General features: G+C 53.9%; 6 protein-coding genes across 7 annotated transcripts; 2 read left to right on the top strand and 4 right to left on the bottom strand.

Annotated features, from left to right (window-relative positions):
* Positions 1–628: 628 nt before the first annotated feature.
* Positions 629–1,807, bottom strand: H257_04623 (hypothetical protein). Its single transcript, XM_009829214.1, has 2 exons — positions 1,323–1,807; positions 629–1,244 (listed from the first exon to the last, which is right to left on the bottom strand). The coding sequence occupies exons 1-2, from the start codon at positions 1,758–1,760 to the stop codon at positions 690–692; spliced, it is 993 nt and encodes a 330-aa protein (XP_009827516.1). The 5' UTR covers positions 1,761–1,807; the 3' UTR covers positions 629–689.
* Positions 1,808–2,122: 315 nt separating this feature from the next.
* H257_04624 (hypothetical protein) lies at positions 2,123–4,922 on the top strand. The gene is made up of 14 exons (XM_009829215.1): positions 2,123–2,182; positions 2,250–2,305; positions 2,379–2,459; positions 2,507–2,725; positions 2,767–2,956; positions 3,015–3,133; positions 3,176–3,280; positions 3,332–3,620; positions 3,698–3,781; positions 3,839–3,900; positions 3,987–4,131; positions 4,240–4,402; positions 4,533–4,652; positions 4,712–4,922. The coding sequence occupies exons 1-14, from the start codon at positions 2,170–2,172 to the stop codon at positions 4,878–4,880; spliced, it is 1,815 nt and encodes a 604-aa protein (XP_009827517.1). The 5' UTR covers positions 2,123–2,169; the 3' UTR covers positions 4,881–4,922.
* H257_04625 (hypothetical protein) lies at positions 4,901–5,686 on the bottom strand. The gene is made up of 2 exons (XM_009829216.1): positions 5,165–5,686; positions 4,901–5,106 (listed from the first exon to the last, which is right to left on the bottom strand). The coding sequence occupies exons 1-2, from the start codon at positions 5,667–5,669 to the stop codon at positions 4,937–4,939; spliced, it is 675 nt and encodes a 224-aa protein (XP_009827518.1). The 5' UTR covers positions 5,670–5,686; the 3' UTR covers positions 4,901–4,936.
* Positions 5,687–5,791: 105 nt separating this feature from the next.
* Positions 5,792–6,789, top strand: H257_04626 (hypothetical protein). Its single transcript, XM_009829217.1, has one exon. The coding sequence runs from the start codon at positions 5,844–5,846 to the stop codon at positions 6,738–6,740; it is 897 nt and encodes a 298-aa protein (XP_009827519.1). The 5' UTR covers positions 5,792–5,843; the 3' UTR covers positions 6,741–6,789.
* On the bottom strand, positions 6,674–8,677 carry H257_04627 (hypothetical protein). Its single transcript, XM_009829218.1, has 2 exons — positions 8,496–8,677; positions 6,674–8,443 (listed from the first exon to the last, which is right to left on the bottom strand). The coding sequence occupies exon 2, from the start codon at positions 8,441–8,443 to the stop codon at positions 6,986–6,988; it is 1,458 nt and encodes a 485-aa protein (XP_009827520.1). The 5' UTR covers positions 8,496–8,677; the 3' UTR covers positions 6,674–6,985.
* A 360-nt stretch (positions 8,678–9,037) lies between these two features.
* On the bottom strand, positions 9,038–19,152 carry H257_04628. 2 transcript variants are annotated; one of them, XM_009829220.1, is made up of 24 exons: positions 18,711–19,152; positions 18,556–18,654; positions 18,337–18,495; positions 18,021–18,270; positions 17,795–17,970; positions 17,587–17,706; positions 16,813–17,538; positions 16,654–16,769; positions 16,226–16,593; positions 16,018–16,128; positions 15,638–15,960; positions 15,376–15,579; positions 14,088–15,318; positions 13,032–13,984; positions 12,660–12,978; positions 12,470–12,611; positions 12,262–12,420; positions 11,965–12,208; positions 11,431–11,910; positions 10,805–11,362; positions 10,308–10,713; positions 9,510–10,242; positions 9,237–9,450; positions 9,038–9,158 (listed from the first exon to the last, which is right to left on the bottom strand). In XM_009829220.1, the coding sequence occupies exons 1-24, from the start codon at positions 19,146–19,148 to the stop codon at positions 9,087–9,089; spliced, it is 8,601 nt and encodes a 2,866-aa protein (XP_009827522.1). In that variant the 5' UTR covers positions 19,149–19,152; the 3' UTR covers positions 9,038–9,086. The 2 variants fall into 2 exon arrangements, with proteins under 2 accessions (XP_009827522.1, XP_009827521.1); XM_009829219.1 differs by having other exon boundaries at positions 16,181–16,593.
* Positions 19,153–19,243: the final 91 nt, after the last annotated feature.

Genomic DNA, 19,243 nt, shown 5'->3' on the forward strand with positions numbered 1-19,243 from the left:
CATGAAACACCACTACCATCCGGGCACATTTTACACTGATAGGCTTGCTCGATCGTTGAGGTCGGCAACGTCTTGTAACGTTAGCGCGGAATCCGGACGAAAGCGAGCGATTGCTCTTGCGGCGCGATGTCTTGTCAAGCATAATCATCAAGGCGAGCAAATCGATCAAGGAGTTAGATCTTTCCTGGAGGCAGGTCATGTCCTTGCCATGCATTCTGATCGTACAGTACGCATAGCCGCCAACGGACATGGTGCACATAGCTGGGGCGTAGATGGGAGTCGCGGTATGTGTCATCACTCGCTGCGCTGCGGTGTCGGCTCAAGAAAAGTAAGATTGTACAGTACTTATCGCAACAACGAGATGATGACTTTGCACAGTTATTATTTTACCGGATTACTTCAACCAGCACCAACTTTTTCTCACTCAAAAAGTCGTCAAAAAAAATCAGGTGGATTTTACTTCAACCAGACCCTAACATTAAAAAATCTTCAAAATTGACAGTATAAGTGCCTAAAGTTACCGTTACTTGAAGCTAACGTTAACCCATGTAAGTTACTGTACACCAGTATTAATACATACGACAATTGCCTTTCAGGCATGATACGTACTAGTAACCAATACTACTGTCGGTCATCTTACGACGGAATTGCAATGGATGTTGTTGTCATTTCAAGGTGTATCTACTGGGTCAGCTCCAAATTGCCAGTGGGTTTGGCGTGACGTGGGTGGCCTCGTTGAGGATGTGGTAGAAGCCATCGACGTCGTCTTCCGCGAGTTTTCGCTCGGCTTTCAGGCGGGCCTTTTGCAGGAACTTGAAGAACTTGGTCTCTGGCGCCGACAGCGACGGGTGCCACACGTCCAGGACTAGCACGATGCGGCTCTTGGTCATGTGGTCGTTCCAGGCTTCGTGTTCGAAGGAATCGTCAAAGACAAAGCACTCGCCTTCGCGGACGGACACGACGTCGTCCCCGACGCGCAGCCGACACGAGTCGGGAGAAGGCACGACCAATGGAAGGTGGCATCGGAGCTTCTTGTTGGTCGGGCCATGGTGCTTAGTGATGTGGGTCTGCGGCGCCATCGCCGAGAAGAACGCGTGGTTGTAGTGGCCTCCAATGGACTCCACCACGGCCGTGGTAACCGGACACCGCCGGCGGTTGGCGGCGTAGTCGACGTCGTGGAGGTGCAGATAGTAGACGTTCCAGTCGCCAGCGTCATGGCTGATGCTGCCAATGCCGTCGTCGGCCTGTGTGAACAAGATGATTTAGCTCATAGAAGAATGGACCTTCAGGGTGTAACGATCGCAAGGGGCAAACTACCTTACCTGTTTCACTCCGGCCCACGAAGGAGCGCGGTACGGCTGAAACGTCGACGGATCGTTCTTGAGTGCGAGCAATTCGTCTCGAATGGCAGGAAACGCGGCTTCGAGTGCATGGATCCATGGAAACGTTGTCCGCATGTCTTCGTCCCACACAGGTCGTGATCGAAGCCCTGGCAAGAGACTGGGACATCCATACTGCCATGGGGACATGTTGGGAGGGCGGCGTTGTTTGTTGAGCTCCATGAGGGCCCATTGACGCAGCCGGGTGAGTTTGCCCGTGTCATCTGTGGCGGCTTTGGACAGCCACAAAAATGCAATGTTCTGCCCAAGTGGGGACAGCCCCCACTCCTCGGTCAGTGCGCGAAGGCGAGCTTCAAGGAGCGCCTTGTCTGTTGGCATCACCGCCTGGTTGTCCTCGTTATTGTGGAGATCGTTGTCCATGATGCTTACTGTAATTGCCCGAAGGATTCCAAACAGCGTTTATGTGTCGTTTGACTAGATCGCCTGGGATTGGTCGAAATCATTTCTATTTTTTCGGATGGTAGAAATTTCCGGGGAAAGCGAGACCTTTCTCATTCCTTGCTGCGGCTACATACTGACCTTCCCACCACGCCACAACATGGCAACGGAGTACCGAGATCTCATCGGCGTTGCTTAATGCTTCAAGGGATAGTGATGACAAGATATACTACGTAACAACCAAGCACAGAGTTTAAGCGGTAGAACTAACCCATATTTTCCCTCCTTCGAATAAACTTAATGACCAATCAAATGCCAAGATCGAACAGTCACAATTTCCATCTCAAACATCAGTGGCGCGATCAAGTGGTTAGCCCACCTCCCAACCATCATGCATAAACATTGTAAGTCGAATGCCTCCTGTTGAGCCTACTCCATTCTTTTGAAGATTGAGTACTCACAAGGACGTAGCGCACTTCATGGCCCACTCCAGCAATGTCAATTGCATTCGGTTTGGCCGGAAATCGGTACATACTCCTACCTCGATGATCCGTAGCAGGATAAACTCCATGGCTGGATGGATATTCATGTTATGATCAGGGACAAGTTGCTGTGAGTGGCGGGGACGACACCAACGTCAACTTGTGGCGCATTCGCGAGAATGAAACCAAGAACATCATGGTGATTCGGTCTTTGCATTGAATAATGATCTCATCACACCTCGGTAGAGCCTTGCCGGTCATTCCAGCCCCGTGGAATGCGTCGTGTTCGACCCATCCGAGAAAAAGGTCGTGGCTGGCTCCAAGTCTGGCGCCATCAAGGCGTACGACATGGAGGCTGCCAAGGTGTTTCGCACTCTCAAAGGGCACATGTCCAACTGCACTGCCATCGACTACCACTTGTACGGCGATTACGTGGCATCGGGAGCGCTTGACACAAACGTCAAGGTCATTCTACCGCGTACAGCATTTGTATGACTCGACGGTAGATCTGGGACCTCAAAGCGAAGAACTGCGTTCAAACCTTCAAGGGCCATCACAGCGAAGTCACGTGCGTGAGCTTCACACCAGACGGCCGGTGGCTCACGTCTGGCGGCGTTGACGGATCCATCAAGATCTGGGACCTCACGGCAGGCAAACTACTCAAAGAGTTCAACGACCACAACGGCGCCATCGTTTGTACGAACCTCTGCCCACCAAGAGTGGTTTTGTGTTTTGCTCAAGGGACGTAATTTAGGTTTGGAGTTCAACCCAGAGGAATTCATATTGCTGTCTGCGTCCACAGACAAGACGATTCGGTTCTGGGACATTCAAGACATGCAACTACTTGGCCTGACGCCCACCGACAATGCCGTGGTATGTCATCGGATGACGTTGATCGATATGACGTTATCATAGACCACGTCCATCTCGCACACGGTGAGCGAGCCCTACAGTGGCAAGTTTGCCCTGTGCAGTTCCCAAGACGCCATCAAAGTGTGGAGCTACGACCAAGCGGTGCAGGTCCATACCAAATGACCAAGTCAGTCGTCACCATGACTGACGACGATGTAGTGTCATGACACGTTGCCTTGGAATCGCGACTCGATCAGCAGCGAGCGCTTAGGGGATACCCTCGTGACGGACAACCTGCAGCTCTTTGGGGCGTCGTTCAGCAATGCATTTGTGTCGATTTGGCGGGTAGATCTGACGCAGTTGCAACCCTTCGCCCCCCCCAAGCAGCAGCCCACGCGACCATCGCCCCCACTAGTCACCTCCAACGCTTTAGCTTCCTCTGGAATAAGTCGAGGAAACTCGAAACCGTCCACCCCGTCGCAACCTCCATCACACTACTTGCCTCCACGTACGACCCCCCCCCCCTCGCCATCTTTGTTCAACTATAACTCGAGTCTGAGATGGGGATATCGTGATGATACTCAGGTGGGTCCAGCCCAGTGGTTCACCCGAGCACTGCCACTCAAATGGGCCCAGATACGATCAAACGGTTTTCAGTCGACGACAGTGGTAAGAACGAGATTGCATTGGACATGATGGCCATGATTTTGGCTTCCTATTAAGTAGCTTCTCAAGGCAGCTCCGTCGACGACACCCCCCCACCACCTGCAGGTCCAGCGGTGCAACCAGTATGCCGACGACATACCATTTCCCCTACCCCCCTATTTTTTATTCAATCAAGACCCCTTTGACCCCAATACGTTATGTTCTGTAGGGTAAACCTGACGACACACCGCTAGGCACCGTGGACTGCGTGAAGGAACTGCGCTGCGGTATGGAAGTGTGCGTACGCACGTTTCGCGCCCGCCAAAAGTGTTTGAACCAGTTCATGACGTACTGGGACAAGGGCGACATCCATGGTATGTGACTCGTAGCGTTAGTCAAGTACTGGGACGTTATCATAATATTATTATTGTCGTCTACTTCGTATATACGTTTTAATTCCGGGCTTCGTTTGGTTTTATTAGGTGGGTTCCGATACCTGGGGCAATTGCCCAGTGGCGGCAACCGTGAGTCCATCTCGAACGATGTCCTCGGTGCCATGGACCTACCGACGATCGGCCTCGACTTGGAAGGATGTGTGCTCGTACTCCCCCTCGCGTCCGAATTAGTCGCGACAACGTCCAACTCGTACGACCCATATATCATTTCCACCAATATATCATCATTTTTTTGTACAGTAGTAGTACATGACCCAAATTGCCTTTTGAAACTCCCGACTCGAACAATTGACTGGTCATGGTTCATGATGGGAATATAGGTACATTGCGACGGGGGTGGCAGTGGCCAAGGTGCTCGTCACGTCGTTTGGGCCACTGGTGCGGGATCACCGCGCCAGTCGCAAGAACAGTCGCGAAGTCAATTTTGCCAGCGAAGATCGGTACATATCACGATGACAACCGAAATGGGCCGTCGTTGAAGGTATATGTGTACATGCAGGGCTGCGCGTTGCGATGTGTGCTTTCGAGAGTTCGTCGAGATGCAGAAACATGTGCAGCGAGTGCTGGACAATGCTGGCTCCAGCAGTGGGGTTTCTGCCGGCATCATGCGGGAAGTACAAGCGTTTCAAGCGCTGTTGACGGAATATTGCTGCTGGGTGGCGCCGTGATATATATAATATCATGACAATGCACAATGAACCAAGGCCAAATTTATGTGATGGTGTTAAATCTTCAACGAAGTTTGTGCTTCGAGATGCAAAATGTACGACGAAAGCTTGTGCAGTTGGTCTAGGTCGGGCAAGGAAGGAGTGGGAGCGACGACTGACGCGCGTTGGCCGTCGGAGTTGGGGAATGCAAAGTCCCCCTTGATATTCCAATGCTGCGACGCACAGACTACATGATACGTGAGCATGGTAGGAAGTCACGACGAGGGCCGTGGATGGGTACTTACACTTCAATGCGTCTTCCAACGTCAGTCCGAGCGCTTGGGCGACGACAGAGGTCGACACACTAGTATACGCGCGAGACAAAAGCGACGCATTGTACTCTCGGATCGAAGCTTTTAAAGTGGCAACGATAGTTTGCACGTGGACTGGCAGCGGCAACCCTTCGAGCGCTGCAATCGCGGCATACGCTTGGCCAATCTCACGCTTCCACAATGCTTGGCCGACAGCCCAGATCTCAGGCAATCCATCCGTCTTGCTACCGTTCGGGATGCGTTTCCACAGATACTTGGCACGGTTGAGTTCCCGGAGCGTGAGGAGTCCTGCGAGGAAGATCGCGTACAAGCTCGCGTGCATGGGTGTCGGGCCGGAGCTCCACGTCAGAAGCTCCAGTTCTTCGCACAGCCCCACAAGTTGGTCAACGTCTAGAGAGCCGTTAACCTGGCGGGAGTTGAAGATGTCGTTGATCTGCTGCTCAATTCTTGCGGCGATGGGTTGTGCGTGGGTTGCCATCTTCCTTTCACGTCGATTTCGAATTTGCTTTGAATCAACGGGCGGGTGACAATCCATCAATTTATATTATTACCGTGTACTACATAACATTCAGTTTTAAAATTATTTCAAATTAAATTACCCGCCCTGTCCGTAAAAACCTTTGGAATGTAATACTTGACCTTGTAAGATTTAATGCACATGTTCCTTGCAGCTCGTCATCATGCAGCACCATGGCGGTTCGTCGGCCGCCGTTCCATTAGCGTATTCGATCCACACATGGTTAAAGATGGCAAGACCGACCAGCGCCGCTTCAGCACGAACTTTCTCACCTCTCCCTACGTCGATGGCATCACCAGGCACTCGGAGGCGACGCACATAGATTGCCGCCACCTCGACTTCTTGCGCCTGCAGCTCATCACGCCTGCGTCTCCGTTGTACACTGCATCAGCAGAGGAGGCAGCGCTGATGGCTCCGTTTCCAGACCCGTTTTGGGGGTTCTGCTGGCCTGGGAGCTACGCACTCTGCCGCTTCCTCCTCGAAAACCCCGAAGTCGTGCGAGGCAAGTTGGTCCTCGACTTTGCAGCAGGTTGTGGCATCGCGTCCATTGTAGCGTTGCACGTCGGCGCGTCAGCGAGCATCGCGAACGACATTGATTCGTGGGCATGTACCGCTTCGTTGATCAACGCCGCCGCGAACCTCCCTGCGTCGACCTTGGCCACGTCGTTTCACGTGTATGACGGCAACCTTGTCGGCACGCCGTTGTCGTCCGTGCATGACGCCACCATGAGTGCCGCGCACCCTCAATCGACGTCGTCATCCTCCCCCTCCGACTGGGTCGTCCTTGCGGGCGACGTGTGCTACGAAGAACCGCTTGCCACTGACGTCATTGCATGGCTGCACGCGCTGGCCGCTCAAGGCGTCCATGTCCTGCTTGGCGATCCCGGTCGGCAGTTCCTTCCCCACGCGCGGTTACATCCGGTGGCATCATACGAGCTGCCTCCGAGCATCGCCGACGGCAACTTTGGCCTGTCGCCCACTGGGGCTGTGTGGACGTTGTTGCCGACATCACACCTCCATAAGCAAAAGTAGTTTGTCATAACCACATGGATGGCCATGGACGACGATATATCATTTCTTGACATGTACATGGGTGGTGTTGATAAACACCGTGGGGATTTGTAGAATAATTTCATCCCCAAACATACAATAGATATATACACACATCAACCGCCATCCCCAAACATATTTCCAAATGGCCTCGAGATGTTTTTGCCACAAGGTATCCTGTTGGTTCCAACGACGAAGAGGATCATCGCCAAGGAGGCGGCGGCGGCTTACTTGACACACGCCATGATCTCGGTCGTGTCAAACGTAAATGCCGCAAACACAGCGTTGGTCGTCGTCGTGGGTGGAACGTGCGTGGGTTGGATGTGTTCAGGAGGAGGCGGCGCCGACGCCGCCGCCAGTCGCGACTGGACATCGGCTCGCTTGGGCGGCGCCTTGCCAAACTCGTGGGGGTTGCCGTCGTAGCTGAACGTGTGCCCCGTGAGCTGTTCGTTGATGCGGAACATCTCGTCCACGTTGAAACTGAATGAGCAAGTCATCGGTCCGAAAGTTTGGTCGTTGACGTGATCAGATGACGTGGCGCTTTGGTGCTCGGTGCCGAAGTGGCCTCGGGGGGGGGGTTGAGGCGATTGTTTGGCTTTGGGCCGCGCGTGGGGGGTCGACATGGACCGCGCCGACGACGCTGTCAAGGCGAGGTGCTGGTGGTGGGGGTTGGTCACGACCGGAACCTTGGGGAGCGGTGGGGACGTCGGCCGCGGCGGGTACGCGTCCGTCTTGGCGGGGCGGTGGCGCGGCGCCGACACGGACCTCGATTTCACCGGCGTGTGGGTCGCCTTTTTCTTGGCAGTCGCCTTCTTCGTGTCGTTGGTGATCCATCGACGCAGCCGCGACATGAACGGGAGGACGCCCCACGTCTTCTTCGGCAACTCGTCAAAGTCAAACCATTGGATCAAGCTGATCTCCTTGCGCGTCTGCGGCGCAAAGTTGAACTCTTCCGGCACTTGCGTGACAATGTACATGCGAATGCGTTGCTGGTTGACGTGAAACTCGATGAAGTCCTTGGCGTTGATGCCCAGCACCGTGTCAACGTCCGAGACGATCGTGGAGGAGGACGATGCGGCCGCCGGGTCGTACCCGCACTCTTCAAACACTTCGCGCCGCGCACACTCCAAGTCGGTCTCGCCTTGGTTCACCTTTCCCCGGGGAAGACTCCACGACGTGCCTTTCCAGTTGCGCACGAGCACGAGCTTGGTCTTGGCCGGGTTGAGCAGGATGCACCCGACGACGGGGATCTGGCTTTGGTACGTCTTGAAGTCCTGAAACATGCTCTCGCACTTTTGCTTGAGAGGCTGGAGGAGCACACAGTGGTTGAACATCTTGCGCGCAAAGTCGTTGAGCTTGAGATGGGTCAAGTGGTTGTGGTGGTCGGCGTAAAAGTCTTCGTAGAACCAGTAGCACTGTTCAATCTGGAAAAACAGGCGCTCGCTCGACGACAGTTCGGATTGCGGAAGGTTCATAAGGAATCGGCTTTGGAGTTCGTCCATGACCTCGTCCATCGTAGGTTTCCCTCGACTACCGGTAGACGACGTCGTTGTCGGCGGCTGGGGATTTGCCGACACGACGCTGTCAAAGTCGTCGACATGGTGGAGATAGCTTGGACTACTCGGGCAATGCCCGCCGGTATTCCGAAACGGGGATGCTGATTGCAGGTTCTGAACTTGCATCATCTACCCACGCACATGTCGGTCGATATGCCATGACGGCGACTGATTTCTGTACCTGTGGGATGGAGGGTGTTTGTTCTTTCGTTCAAAAGATCGCGACCTCGGGGTGTATGCTTCTTTGCAGAGAGATGTCTGTGGTCTAATGGAAGACGGTACGGACGAGTCTGGAGTGCGGAGGATGGCGGCAGCAGGTCGGCGACGAGTGGGGAGCCAGCGCTGGAGGGATTTGTACCGCACTTGAAAGTTGCAAAATGGCACTATGGGGAGAATGTATGCCAAAGAACTCCCTCGGTTTACGAACGTATAAAAATAGAACACTAGCGACTTCAAACGTCGTGCAATTTTGGGAATAATTTGAGAAATCTTTGCGAAAACCAACGAGTTTGCGTGTCTTTGTGCAAATCTTTTCGATTAAAATATTAAAAGCCGTTTTAATCAATACGAATGGGTGGAGATATTTTTTAATATCTCCACCCATTCTCCCATTCTTATTACAGGTCAGGATTGCGTGAACAATAGTTACTTCGAAGTATTAATACTAGTACTACTACGTAGTAGTAATTCTTTATCCGAAATTTCCAAGTAAACAAACAAACACCAACATTCAGGTGAAGTCAGGGTTAACAAACATTCTACTTGGCGACGGTTACACGGCGCGGGTGGCGTTTTTTGCCTTGCTATCGCGCTTGCGTTGGAAAAGGTCCGCCACAACTTCGGACTAGCCCATGGAGAGTGTAAAACATATATACACAGCTTGACAAAGGTATATGGCGTAGTCTGGGGTGGGTCGAACTACCTGTAGACCGAGCGATTGAAGCTGCGACTTGATCTGGACGAGGTCGTCCTTGACAGACTGGCGGGTGTTGGTGGCGTCAAGGCACGCCGCCTTTCCTTGCGGAAACCAAGACAAATCCTCCTTCACCAGCAGTTTCTTGACGTAGGCTTCTGGTCCGTTGCATTCGATCAGGTGTTTCGAGTTGACATGCACGAGGAAATACATGTAGTGCCACCTATTCACGTCACACTCAACAAACGCTGCCAGCCCTCCCAGGACAAGCACTTCTCGTACATGTTGTGTTCTTCGTCAATGTGCTTCTGAAACCCGTTGGGCAGGCCGCGTTGAATGTAATGGTTGTCAAACACTGCGCGGGCTTGGCCACACACAAAGCACTGGTTCATTTTGAGCTCGGCGCGGTCGGCGCTGTCCGTGCGCAGGTCGCTGAATGTGTCGACGGTGATCCCGAAGATCATGTTGAGCATGATCACTGCAAAAGCAAAGAATGCCACGTCGTACACGATGCGGCTCCAGTAATGCGTGCGGTCCAGGAACTGCGGTGGGTTGTGGAACCCATCGGATAGGATGTACCCGACGCCGCCGATGTGCGGGATGCCGCGGTGGACGCACAGCGCAAAGCAGTCCATCAACGTCTTGCAGTACGCCACGTGGTTGACTTGGTCCACGGCGTCTGTGGGCTGGGCGAAGAAGAGGAGCATCGCGAAGAAGTAGATACCACAGAGGCCGAGCAACGTGGTGAGCAGCAGCACCCGACCTGGTTTGGTCACGGACGCCACCACGTTTTGCAACGTCGGGCTCATCATGACAATGTCAAACAGGTGAAACATGTACATGAACGGGTGCACAATGAGCCCGCCGACAGAAATCGCAAAATAGAAAAAGTAAAACGCCGTGTACTTGTCGAGGACGACGTCGTACAGGGCCGTAAAAATGAACGCGCCGTATCCGCTGCCATTCTCCAAGTACATGCGGGTGCTTTGAATGAACGGTAGCATCAGCAGCGCGACTAAAATTGGACACGGCGACCGACGGGTTAGACAATTGAAAAAAACACAAACGTTTGTTTCGTACCGGGAAGCCACGACGGCAGGTTGGGCGTCGCCTGCATGAGGGTAAATTGCAACAGCAACACGAGACAGATGAGTTTGCCAAACGTCCCGTACGACGCGTGGAGGTGCGCCCACCACACGCGCGACTGTTCTACGCGCACTTCGACTTGGATCTTGAGCTCGTCCAAGTCAAGCACCGAGTCCAACGAACCGATGGACCGGTGGAGCTTGTACTCGAGCATCGCGTGTTTGGTGCGCACGTTCCATCGGCGTCGAAACACGAGCGGGACGGAAATCACGAGGATAAACATGAGTACACACAACGAGAAGAACACTTGGAAGTTGCCCATGACCGTCTGCGCGTCGAACAGCGGCTGGGGCTTCATGATGAAATGCGTCCGGGTGTCGTCTCTCGCCACGGCCACGACCTACATACAGATGATATACATGCGAATGCACGAACGACGACTCTTATCCGGACGTTCTTGACGAACCAACGACCACTGCACACTTTATTACCATGATGACGTTCATGCTAATCGCCAAGAAGAAACTGGCGGTTTTGAAGTGCGGAATGTACGGCCTTACGACGTTGTACAACTTGAACGTGCTGAGCACTTCCATGTGTTGCATTTCCTGGTCAAAACCATATGTGGCCTTGACAAACTGTTTGAGCCTGTCGTTGGACTTGTAATTGAGTTCGTTGAGCAGACGGTCCTTCTTTGGCCCAAGGCAAGCCAGCATGCGACAGTGTGATGGCAGCGCAAAGTACACTGTCTCAATGCCAATGTCGGCGCCCCACCAGATCTCCACCGAGTGGTGCATCGATGCAAAGAAAGCGTGGGCAGTGTAGAACCGCATCGACTCTTGCCACGCTCGCTTGGCCACGACGTATGCGTCCTCGGACACAAAGTTCACACGCTTCACTCGCATGGGCATGTCGGCTACATCAAACGAAGCGCCGAAAGCTACCTTGGCCAACGTGATCAAGTCCAAGCCTTCTTCTAAGAACCGTTCGTCCCACGTTACGTCTTGGACGTGCTTGTCTTTTTCAAGTTGGAATTGCTCGTGGATTTCCTATCCATTACATGTTGATAAGCTCGAAGAACAACATGATTGAGTATGGACAGTGATACAGGACGCACCACCAGTCGCCGCTTGATGGCGCCAACCTCGAGGCCACTGCAAAGTCGCGTGATCGAAGCAGACGTCATGCGACCTTCCAGTGCACTCACCATGGCTTTAGTTGCATGTCCTTTGAGCAGTTTTTCCACGACGATCTGGACGCCGTCATTGTCCACTGGATGTGCCGTTAGGGGAACGACCAAGTGCACTTTGAGCGTCTTGCGAAAGAGTTCAACCATGGGCGATGACTGGAGCAAGTACTCCTGGTTCTCTTTGCACGGCCCTTGCATATACACGGCCAGGAACGCCCAGCACTGGACCAGCGACTCGCCATCTTCCAACGGTAAACTCGCCAACGTGAGCTCGTCCTTGACCAAAATCGACATGAACGCGACCACGGACGCCAAGATGTTGACGTTCTTCACGGTGGACGGGTGGCCCAGACCCGATTGAGTCAACATGGCCGTTTGCATCCGCCGAAAGTGCCCTTTGGCACATTGCTACCATTTCGGCATGAGTTGGTATTATTGTTGTTAGATAGACACGCAGCGGACCGTGAGAAACTGAATGACGAGGTCGGCCGACACGTTATGGTCATCGTCCCCCACCGCATGAGGCGACCCCCCCATCAATGGCCTCGAGGTTGTTACGGTGGCCTTGGGTTTCTGAGACGACGTTATCTCGGAGCCGCGTCGACGGAATTCAGGCCGCACTTCGCCCATCAGCTTGGTCAATCGGCGAGCTTCCTTAACCCGGTCAATTTCGTGGCGCAGTAGCTTGTCGACTTGAACGAAAAATCTATCGGGGACGATTGGTACCTTATTGAATGATATCAATCTGATCGATCCAACCTATCGTCTTGCCGCGCCACGAGGCTGTCAATCACTAGCGTCTGGACGTCGATGTTGCCTCCGTAGAGCAACTCCGAGGCGAGGCGAATGGCGCAGAGGACGACGGGGGCGCGACTGCTCGTGGCAATCACATGCACCACCATCCTCGCGGCGCCACAACTACACCACCAGAATTGCTTGAGAATTTTGGACTAAGAACGTGGCAAACCTGGCGAGAAATGTTTGCATTGTCGTGTGCTTGTCCATGGCCTCTTCGACGTCGACTTCGGCCATGACCTTCTTGTCGTCGGCGGAAACATGATGCTTGGCGCACAGCTCGTGCAAAATTTTGAGCGCGTCTACGACACATCCTACGGAACAACCATGTTAGCTGCCATCATGCGTACAAGAAAACGTACCGGACGTCGGGTTGGCTTCGACAAACTCGATGATTTTCGTACAAAAGAGGCGCTGCGTGACGTTGGAGCTGTGGCTGTGACGCTCAATGTCTATGGCCTCCCACCGCCGAATAAGGGCGTGGAATTCACTGGTCAGCGTGGCTTGAATGGCGTCGTCAACAGACAATTCGAGTTTGAACCGGTCGTACGGGCTCGATTGCATTTGCAGTTTGGCGCTGTCGTCTCGTCGCAAGACTCGACCGCGGCCTGCTGCCGTCGTAGAGAACGTTCCGGACGTCGATTCGACCAGCCCCACCGCTACTCTGCAGTTGTGGCAAACCTACCCACAGGTATATTCACATTGATGCAAAGTGGCAGACATGGTATCCTTACCTTGGACTGCGCAGCGTCCGCAGCCGACCGTTCGGCCAACGCAGCCAAGGCCGTTGCCAGTGCGGTCCGAATCGCAGTGATTTGGCCGTCGACGTGGATATGGTGCGCCGCGGGACGAAACACCCGGGCAAAGAAGCATGTGACAACGTCTAAGAGCCCAAAGTACACGTATTCGGAGTACAAGTCTTGAAAGTTGCGGTCGTCGCTTCGGTAGAGAAACCGCTGACTGTTGCTCGCGGCAAAGTCGGCAATCGTGTTGGAGCTTTGCATGAGAAGGCGCCACATGGGGGACTGCAGCGACGTGAGCTCTGTGAACCCGTCGGCGTGCAGAAACACCAGCGTCAAGTACCGACTCGCAACGTATTTGAGCCCCATGGGCATCTTGGCGTCCAAGAGAAGCGTGAGGATCAAGTTAAGCGGGTACGTTTGCTGGCACTTGACTTCACACGGCAGGTTCCGCCCTCGGCATGAGAGCCCCATGAGCACAAGCACCTTTTGAAAGTAATGCAGTTGGTGGGGTTGGTCTGGCGACTGCACGGCGTCCACCAGCGCACGGTACCCCGCGGACTCGATGATCTCGTCCGACAGCACGTCCATCCAATATTCAATACCCGCGGCGAATGGCGGCACCGTGTGCGTAAACTGCGCATGTGTGAACACATCAAGCCACAGCCGTTGGTTGGACGCACACGGCATCTCATTGGGGGCCATGTATACCATCACAAAGTCGAAGATCTGACACACCACTTGAAACGACTCGGACGTCGGACTCCCCCGATGGCCCTTGGACGTGATAGGAGCGGCGGCGCGGTCGGGTCGGCGTGCCAGGCGTTGGCAGTGGCCGTCAAGTATCCGCACCATCTTCCACATAGCTTCCTCGGGCAGGTTCTTGCACAGCGTGGCATTGTGCATGAGCAGCGCAATCAACACATCTCCCATTCCACTGACGTCGTCTATACATCCATCAGACTTACCGTGACCAATACTGGACTTATAAAACAAACTCGAATCTCGTGAGCACCACCAACACTTTAAGCTTTCAGTGGCCGCACGTACCAAACCGAGGCCACAACGTCGGCAAGTGTTTGAAAATTGCGTGTTGCCCTGCGGGGTGCTGCTGAACCAAGTGCGTGAGGAAGTCACATACGGCGGCTTGGACGGCGGCCAATTCCGTCGCCACGTCGTCTCGCGCTTGCAATTGCAGCAGCGGAATCACTTGTTCGTGGACACGAAGGTGCAGCACCACGCGCTGCTTTTCGTAGTTGGGGAACTTGTGTCGGGTGGTCGAGACGGGGGTGACCATGCCCCAAAAACTCGACTTGCGGCTGCCTCCAAGGGGAACCGACAGCCCTGTCGGCGACGTGTCCACACAGCACCCTGTCAACTGCACCACCATCGCACGCAGCGTCGTGAGGACGGCCGCCAAATCCGCAGTCATCGCGGGGCTCTGCGCGAGGGAAACGTTGTATTTGAGCGTCGGCAGCATCCCCCTGAGTTCCTTGAACACGTGGTAGCCGGGTGAGGCTTTGAGCCCCCCGACTGACGCCCCCCGTGATGGGGGGGAGCTGTACACGAGGAGGCAATCCATGACAGCTCGGAGCACCTGTTCCCGGCGCGTGTTGGCCTGGATCATCAGCTTCATCGCCTCGTGTACGAGCACCTTGTCGTCGTACATGATCAAGTCCACACAGATAAAGTCCAATGTGCCGTTGGACAGCACAAGCAAGTCCAGCGACGGGTCGTCCAACAATTTCACAACGTCCGACACGCGCACGACCCCGTGGCGCTTTTTGTGGAGCGCCGCCGACCACTTCGACGTGGGCTCGAGGTACACGTGCTTGAAGAACGACATCACGCGGGTGACTTCTATGTCTCGCCACATGGTGTGCAGCGTGGACAAGATGTGGCAAATCTGCGATTTCGTGGTGGTCATGGCGTCATGGAGGGGCGTACGGCGGTAGCGCTGGTCGTCGTGCAGAGTGCCCGTGTTGCGGCCGTCTAGGAGTCCCATGAGTAGCCCCACGAGTCGCTTTTGCATGTCCACGTCGGCGTAAAAGCCAAAGCGAAGCAGGTCGTGAAGCATGTGCAGCAGCGCGCGAAGGAATGCTGTGGATTCGACCGTGAGCTGATGCACCGGGGTCGCCGAGAACTTGGCCACGATGGAGAAGAGCACGGCTTGGAGCACCGAGAGTTTGTTTGGATGGGGATACGAGAGGAAGTCGTCCTTGGTGGCGAGGCCAATGGCGACTGCGGGATGGCCAGCGTCGAGCTGGAATGCAGTACACGGCTAGCCCAACAAGTTAAGGAATGATGGTCTCATAATGTAGGTGTCGGCCGTACGAACCAAGGTGGTATGTCGTTTAGTATTCAGTTTTGGAATGTCTTCGTAAACAAACACGCGACTGCCCGAGACAATGGGTTCATGGGGAAATACGTGGACGTAGCAATGATGCATGAGCAATCCAAACGCCGTTCGAAGGCAATGTGGAAGTCGCTCGTTCGAGATGGCCCCCAGCAACATGGTGTAGCTGAATTGCCGGGTGACAACCTAACGACTGAATTTGTTGATACGTGACCAAAAGGCTAGGAATGTAGACCAACTGTACCTGGATAGAGGACGCCGACCCGCCTCGAACGAGTTCTACGAGCAGGTCGAGCTGCAATTGAAAATACTGCGCCAAGTCACGCAACCGGATAAAGTGGTCCCGTGTAGTGCGAGGCATTTTTGCTTCGAGTTCCGACCACGGAATCATGTCCTTCTTGTTGATGTTGAACAAGAGAGGGTATAACGTTTGCGGTTGCAACGTCCACGCGATGTGCTCCAGTAGCACCCACTTTGGGCCAGTGTGGGGGACGGATGGGGTCGATTCGGTGGCCCTGGCGGTGTCTGCTTTGCTAGCGTTGTTAGGCTCGTAGGGTTCGGGTGTTCCTATTGGTAGCCAAGTCAACGACTGTCATTATGGAGAACCAATGCGGCAATACGTACTAGTACTTGCTGAACCTCCAATTAGTACTAACTGTAAACCCTCGGATTTTTCACAGGTTGTGGTGGCTTGGAGTACTTCGGAGGGCTTCATCTTCTCGCCCGTTTTGTTCGCTACCCCAACGACGATTTGTTATGTGGATGTAAACACGTACGTCGAACGTACGAGCTCCAGGAAACATTGGGTCTTTCGTGATCAAACCATTTTTACCATGTGGAACCGTAGGTTCGATCAGGTTCTTCATCGAAAATGTGTCGAAAATCGATGGAATCGATGGGTCAGAATCGCCGTCAAGCGCCGCCACTCCTTGGTTTTGTTCCATAAACAACAGTTCTGGCGACAGATACGACAGGCGATACTGTGCTAGGTCCTCCGATACAACTGCCGTCAGCTCCAACGGCAACCCAAGCTCTTCGGGGGCGTGGTACAACGCGTTCGCCCCTGGCTGCCACCCGCTGCAACTCTTCCACGAAATCGCAATGTTTCTAGCGCCTTGTTCGGCCATTTCATGGCCAGGAGGCTTCCAGTCGATGCCGTGCGACTCCATACACTGGGGTATCGTCAATGCCATGGATTTCCTAGGACATTTCAAGGCAGTGATGAATGCAGAACTCTCTCTTTTCATTGTAATTGTGTACATGCTGTTAGTGATGAAACAGCGGTCCGTCGCGGCGCAGGAAGCCACTTCCACGACCAAGTTGTATCGGGCAAATGGCACATCGGGATCGATACTGTACAACGCCCGAGCAATCAACTGTACATATAGTCAGAATACGGAATATGCTATTCTGCCATACCTCTTGGTTTGCAGGAATCGTACGACCATGACACGAGCAAATTGTAGCCAAGAACGGCAACATACCCATGGCCCGCACCCCCTTGTCTTGGAGCCGTCGAAACGACGCTGCCACGAGTCGCATGTTCACTCGATGCTCCAGCAAGTCGACGTTGTTCTCAAACGCCCGGCAGTACACGCGCTTGGCTCCGGTCTCGGACCCAATGGCGTGCATGATCTCGTCCAAGTACGTTGTCGCAGACGACGACGGCGACGTAGGCGAGACGACGGACCTGGTCGTGATGTAATGTTTGTTGGCTACGTTCTCGCGCAACAAGTGCTCGAGCACCGTGTTAATCAATTGATGGAGGCGGTGGATGACTCGTCGCCGCGGATTTACGGCGATCTGCGACATGTCCAAATGGTTGGCTGGCACCACGCGCAACATGGCAAACAGCGTATCGATCAGTTTAACCTGCCTCGCTTTGTCTTGTCGCTGGGTGTGGTGGTGGTCAGTAGAGTTGGAAGTACTCGCGGGTTTGATCGAGGCTGCCGATTGGCCCCCGAAAAAAGCCAAGAGAAGGCGCAGCGCTGTCAGCGGGATTTTCATCGACTCAAAGCTCACGCTATTTCCGCGGTCCAACGCGTCTTGGAGGTTGAAGTGGTGACGTAGGTGCGTCGTGACACTGAGCAGCAAGTGCGTGTCGTGAACGTCCGCCTCGGCCACTTCCACCAAGTGAAACACATCCTACAATGTCATGTCACGATGGTGGGCTAGGGTTGCGGGTGTTCGAACCTGGTCGCTCAAATCGGTGGTCGCCACAACGTGTCCGCTGGCAGTGGCTTTACCGCTTCGGTTAGGTTTCGGCCGGTTTGGGTTGTGCAACCGATACTTGACACCACCGCGGGCTTGCGTCTACACCGGTAGACAATATCAGGTCGAGTTTGCACTTCGTTTCGCTGCAAGTTGTTGCATCCTCCCCGAAACGAAAATGGACACTCACCTCGATGCGATACACGGTTTGGCTGTCCCCGCCCGACGGTGTCAAGTAGAAGGCAGTGCCCGCATCTTGCCTTGTCGTGCTGTGAAGTCGCAAAACTGTTTGTTTGTCTTGCATGTGCTCCACATTGACCTCAGTTTCAATGGCAGGAGGATCAATCGCCACTGCCAGATACCGCCCTAGTAAAGAATAATGAGCGATAACATTTGAATCCACACAACGTACGTACCCGTGACAAGGTGGCGGAATCGTATCGGCGATGCAAACTCGACCAAGTCCCCTCCTTCCAGGGGGTTGCTGCTTCGCTCGAGAACGAACATCGACTTGACCGTCATGTTGACGTCGTCCACGTAAGCAGAGTCGGGCACAATGTATCGCAAGTAGGGCGGTTTTGTCACCGCTTGTTCACTTGATGGATTTGCAGACAACGCGACAAATGCTTTGCCTTCCACGTGGTATAGGCGGTAGAGCTTGCCAAACTAGACCAAAGCACCGTTTTCGTTTACTCATATATATGCCAACTCATTCTCGTAATAATAGAGTACCCGTAGCCCCGTCGTCGTCGTCGTGGCGCGTCGACTCGAGTGGTACGACACGAGTTTCATGTCGGTGGCTTTGTGGTGGACGTTGACTTCTCCGTGACCATTCACACTCCGGCTCAAGTGCACATACAACGAGTGGCTCTTGGAACGTACAAGGCACACCTAGCAGATCCAACCCACAAGCATTAACGAATGACGGCAATGTCATTCACTTGTCCGTACTGTTTCCTGGAATGTCAGGGGTTGGCCAATGACGCGATGGCGATAGCGTGGAATGAATGTGAACCAACTCTTGGACGAGCCGTGTGCTTGCAGCGACACCTAGTGGAGTGATTGGTCTCTTGCACAGTTAGTGGAGAGAATGAATAAAAAAATACCTTCATACAAGACTTGTCCATGTCCGCTAATGCTTTGGAGTGCGACGTTAGGAATTTGCCAGACACCACGTGCTGCAGCTGAATTGGCTGCCCAAACACCACCGGCTGGCCCGCCCCAGTGCCAATGCGAGCCACGATGCTTGCATTCGCTTCGACTTCGACTTTCACCTGTTGAGTCAACAAAACATGCTTTTCGCTGCCGGGCACCACCGTGGCGTGCCTGAGGGCTTTGTGTGCTTCGTACGACAGCTTTGGCAGGATTTTGAAGAGGCACCCTTCGCCATGCAAATTGTTGGCGTTGCCCAGAGCAGTTAGCCCTTCGTCTACGAACCCATCGGAATGTACATTGCCGTCGTCGCCGTCAATTGCCAGGTACATGATGTCTCCTTCATAGACAACATTCGACTTGCGTCGCGTCGCAATAGCGCTTCCAGGCATGTTGGATTTTCGAGTTTTATACGTAACCGATATCCACGACGAACACCATCATATCATGGTGTAACTGCAAAATTTCGTCGTCGACTCTTCAAAGT

The sequence above is a fragment of the Aphanomyces astaci genome (assembly GCF_000520075.1).
Source record: "Aphanomyces astaci strain APO3 unplaced genomic scaffold supercont1.8, whole genome shotgun sequence".
NCBI classification, from domain to species: domain Eukaryota; phylum Oomycota; class Saprolegniomycetes; order Saprolegniales; family Verrucalvaceae; genus Aphanomyces; species Aphanomyces astaci.

Coding starts and splice junctions, on each gene's coding strand:
- H257_04624 (XM_009829215.1), top strand. Junction 2,460..2,506: donor ATGAAACCAAGAACATCATG/GTGATTCGGTCT, acceptor ACACCTCGGTAG/AGCCTTGCCGGTCATTCCAG. Junction 4,132..4,239: donor GGACAAGGGCGACATCCATG/GTATGTGACTCG, acceptor TGGTTTTATTAG/GTGGGTTCCGATACCTGGGG.
- H257_04628 (XM_009829219.1), bottom strand. CDS start 19,148: ATGCCTGGAAGCGCTATTGCGACGCGACGCAAGTCGAATGTTGTCTAT. Junction 13,985..14,087: donor GACGTTGTGGCCTCGGTTTG/GTACGTGCGGCC, acceptor ATGGATGTATAG/ACGACGTCAGTGGAATGGGA. Junction 12,612..12,659: donor CGAAGCCAACCCGACGTCCG/GTACGTTTTCTT, acceptor GTTGTTCCGTAG/GATGTGTCGTAGACGCGCTC.
- H257_04623 (XM_009829214.1), bottom strand. CDS start 1,760: ATGGACAACGATCTCCACAATAACGAGGACAACCAGGCGGTGATGCCA. Junction 1,245..1,322: donor CGTGGGCCGGAGTGAAACAG/GTAAGGTAGTTT, acceptor TTGTTCACACAG/GCCGACGACGGCATTGGCAG.
- H257_04626 (XM_009829217.1), top strand. CDS start 5,844: ATGCACATGTTCCTTGCAGCTCGTCATCATGCAGCACCATGGCGGTTC.
- H257_04627 (XM_009829218.1), bottom strand. CDS start 8,443: ATGATGCAAGTTCAGAACCTGCAATCAGCATCCCCGTTTCGGAATACC.
- H257_04625 (XM_009829216.1), bottom strand. CDS start 5,669: ATGGCAACCCACGCACAACCCATCGCCGCAAGAATTGAGCAGCAGATC. Junction 5,107..5,164: donor GTTGGAAGACGCATTGAAGT/GTAAGTACCCAT, acceptor CGTATCATGTAG/TCTGTGCGTCGCAGCATTGG.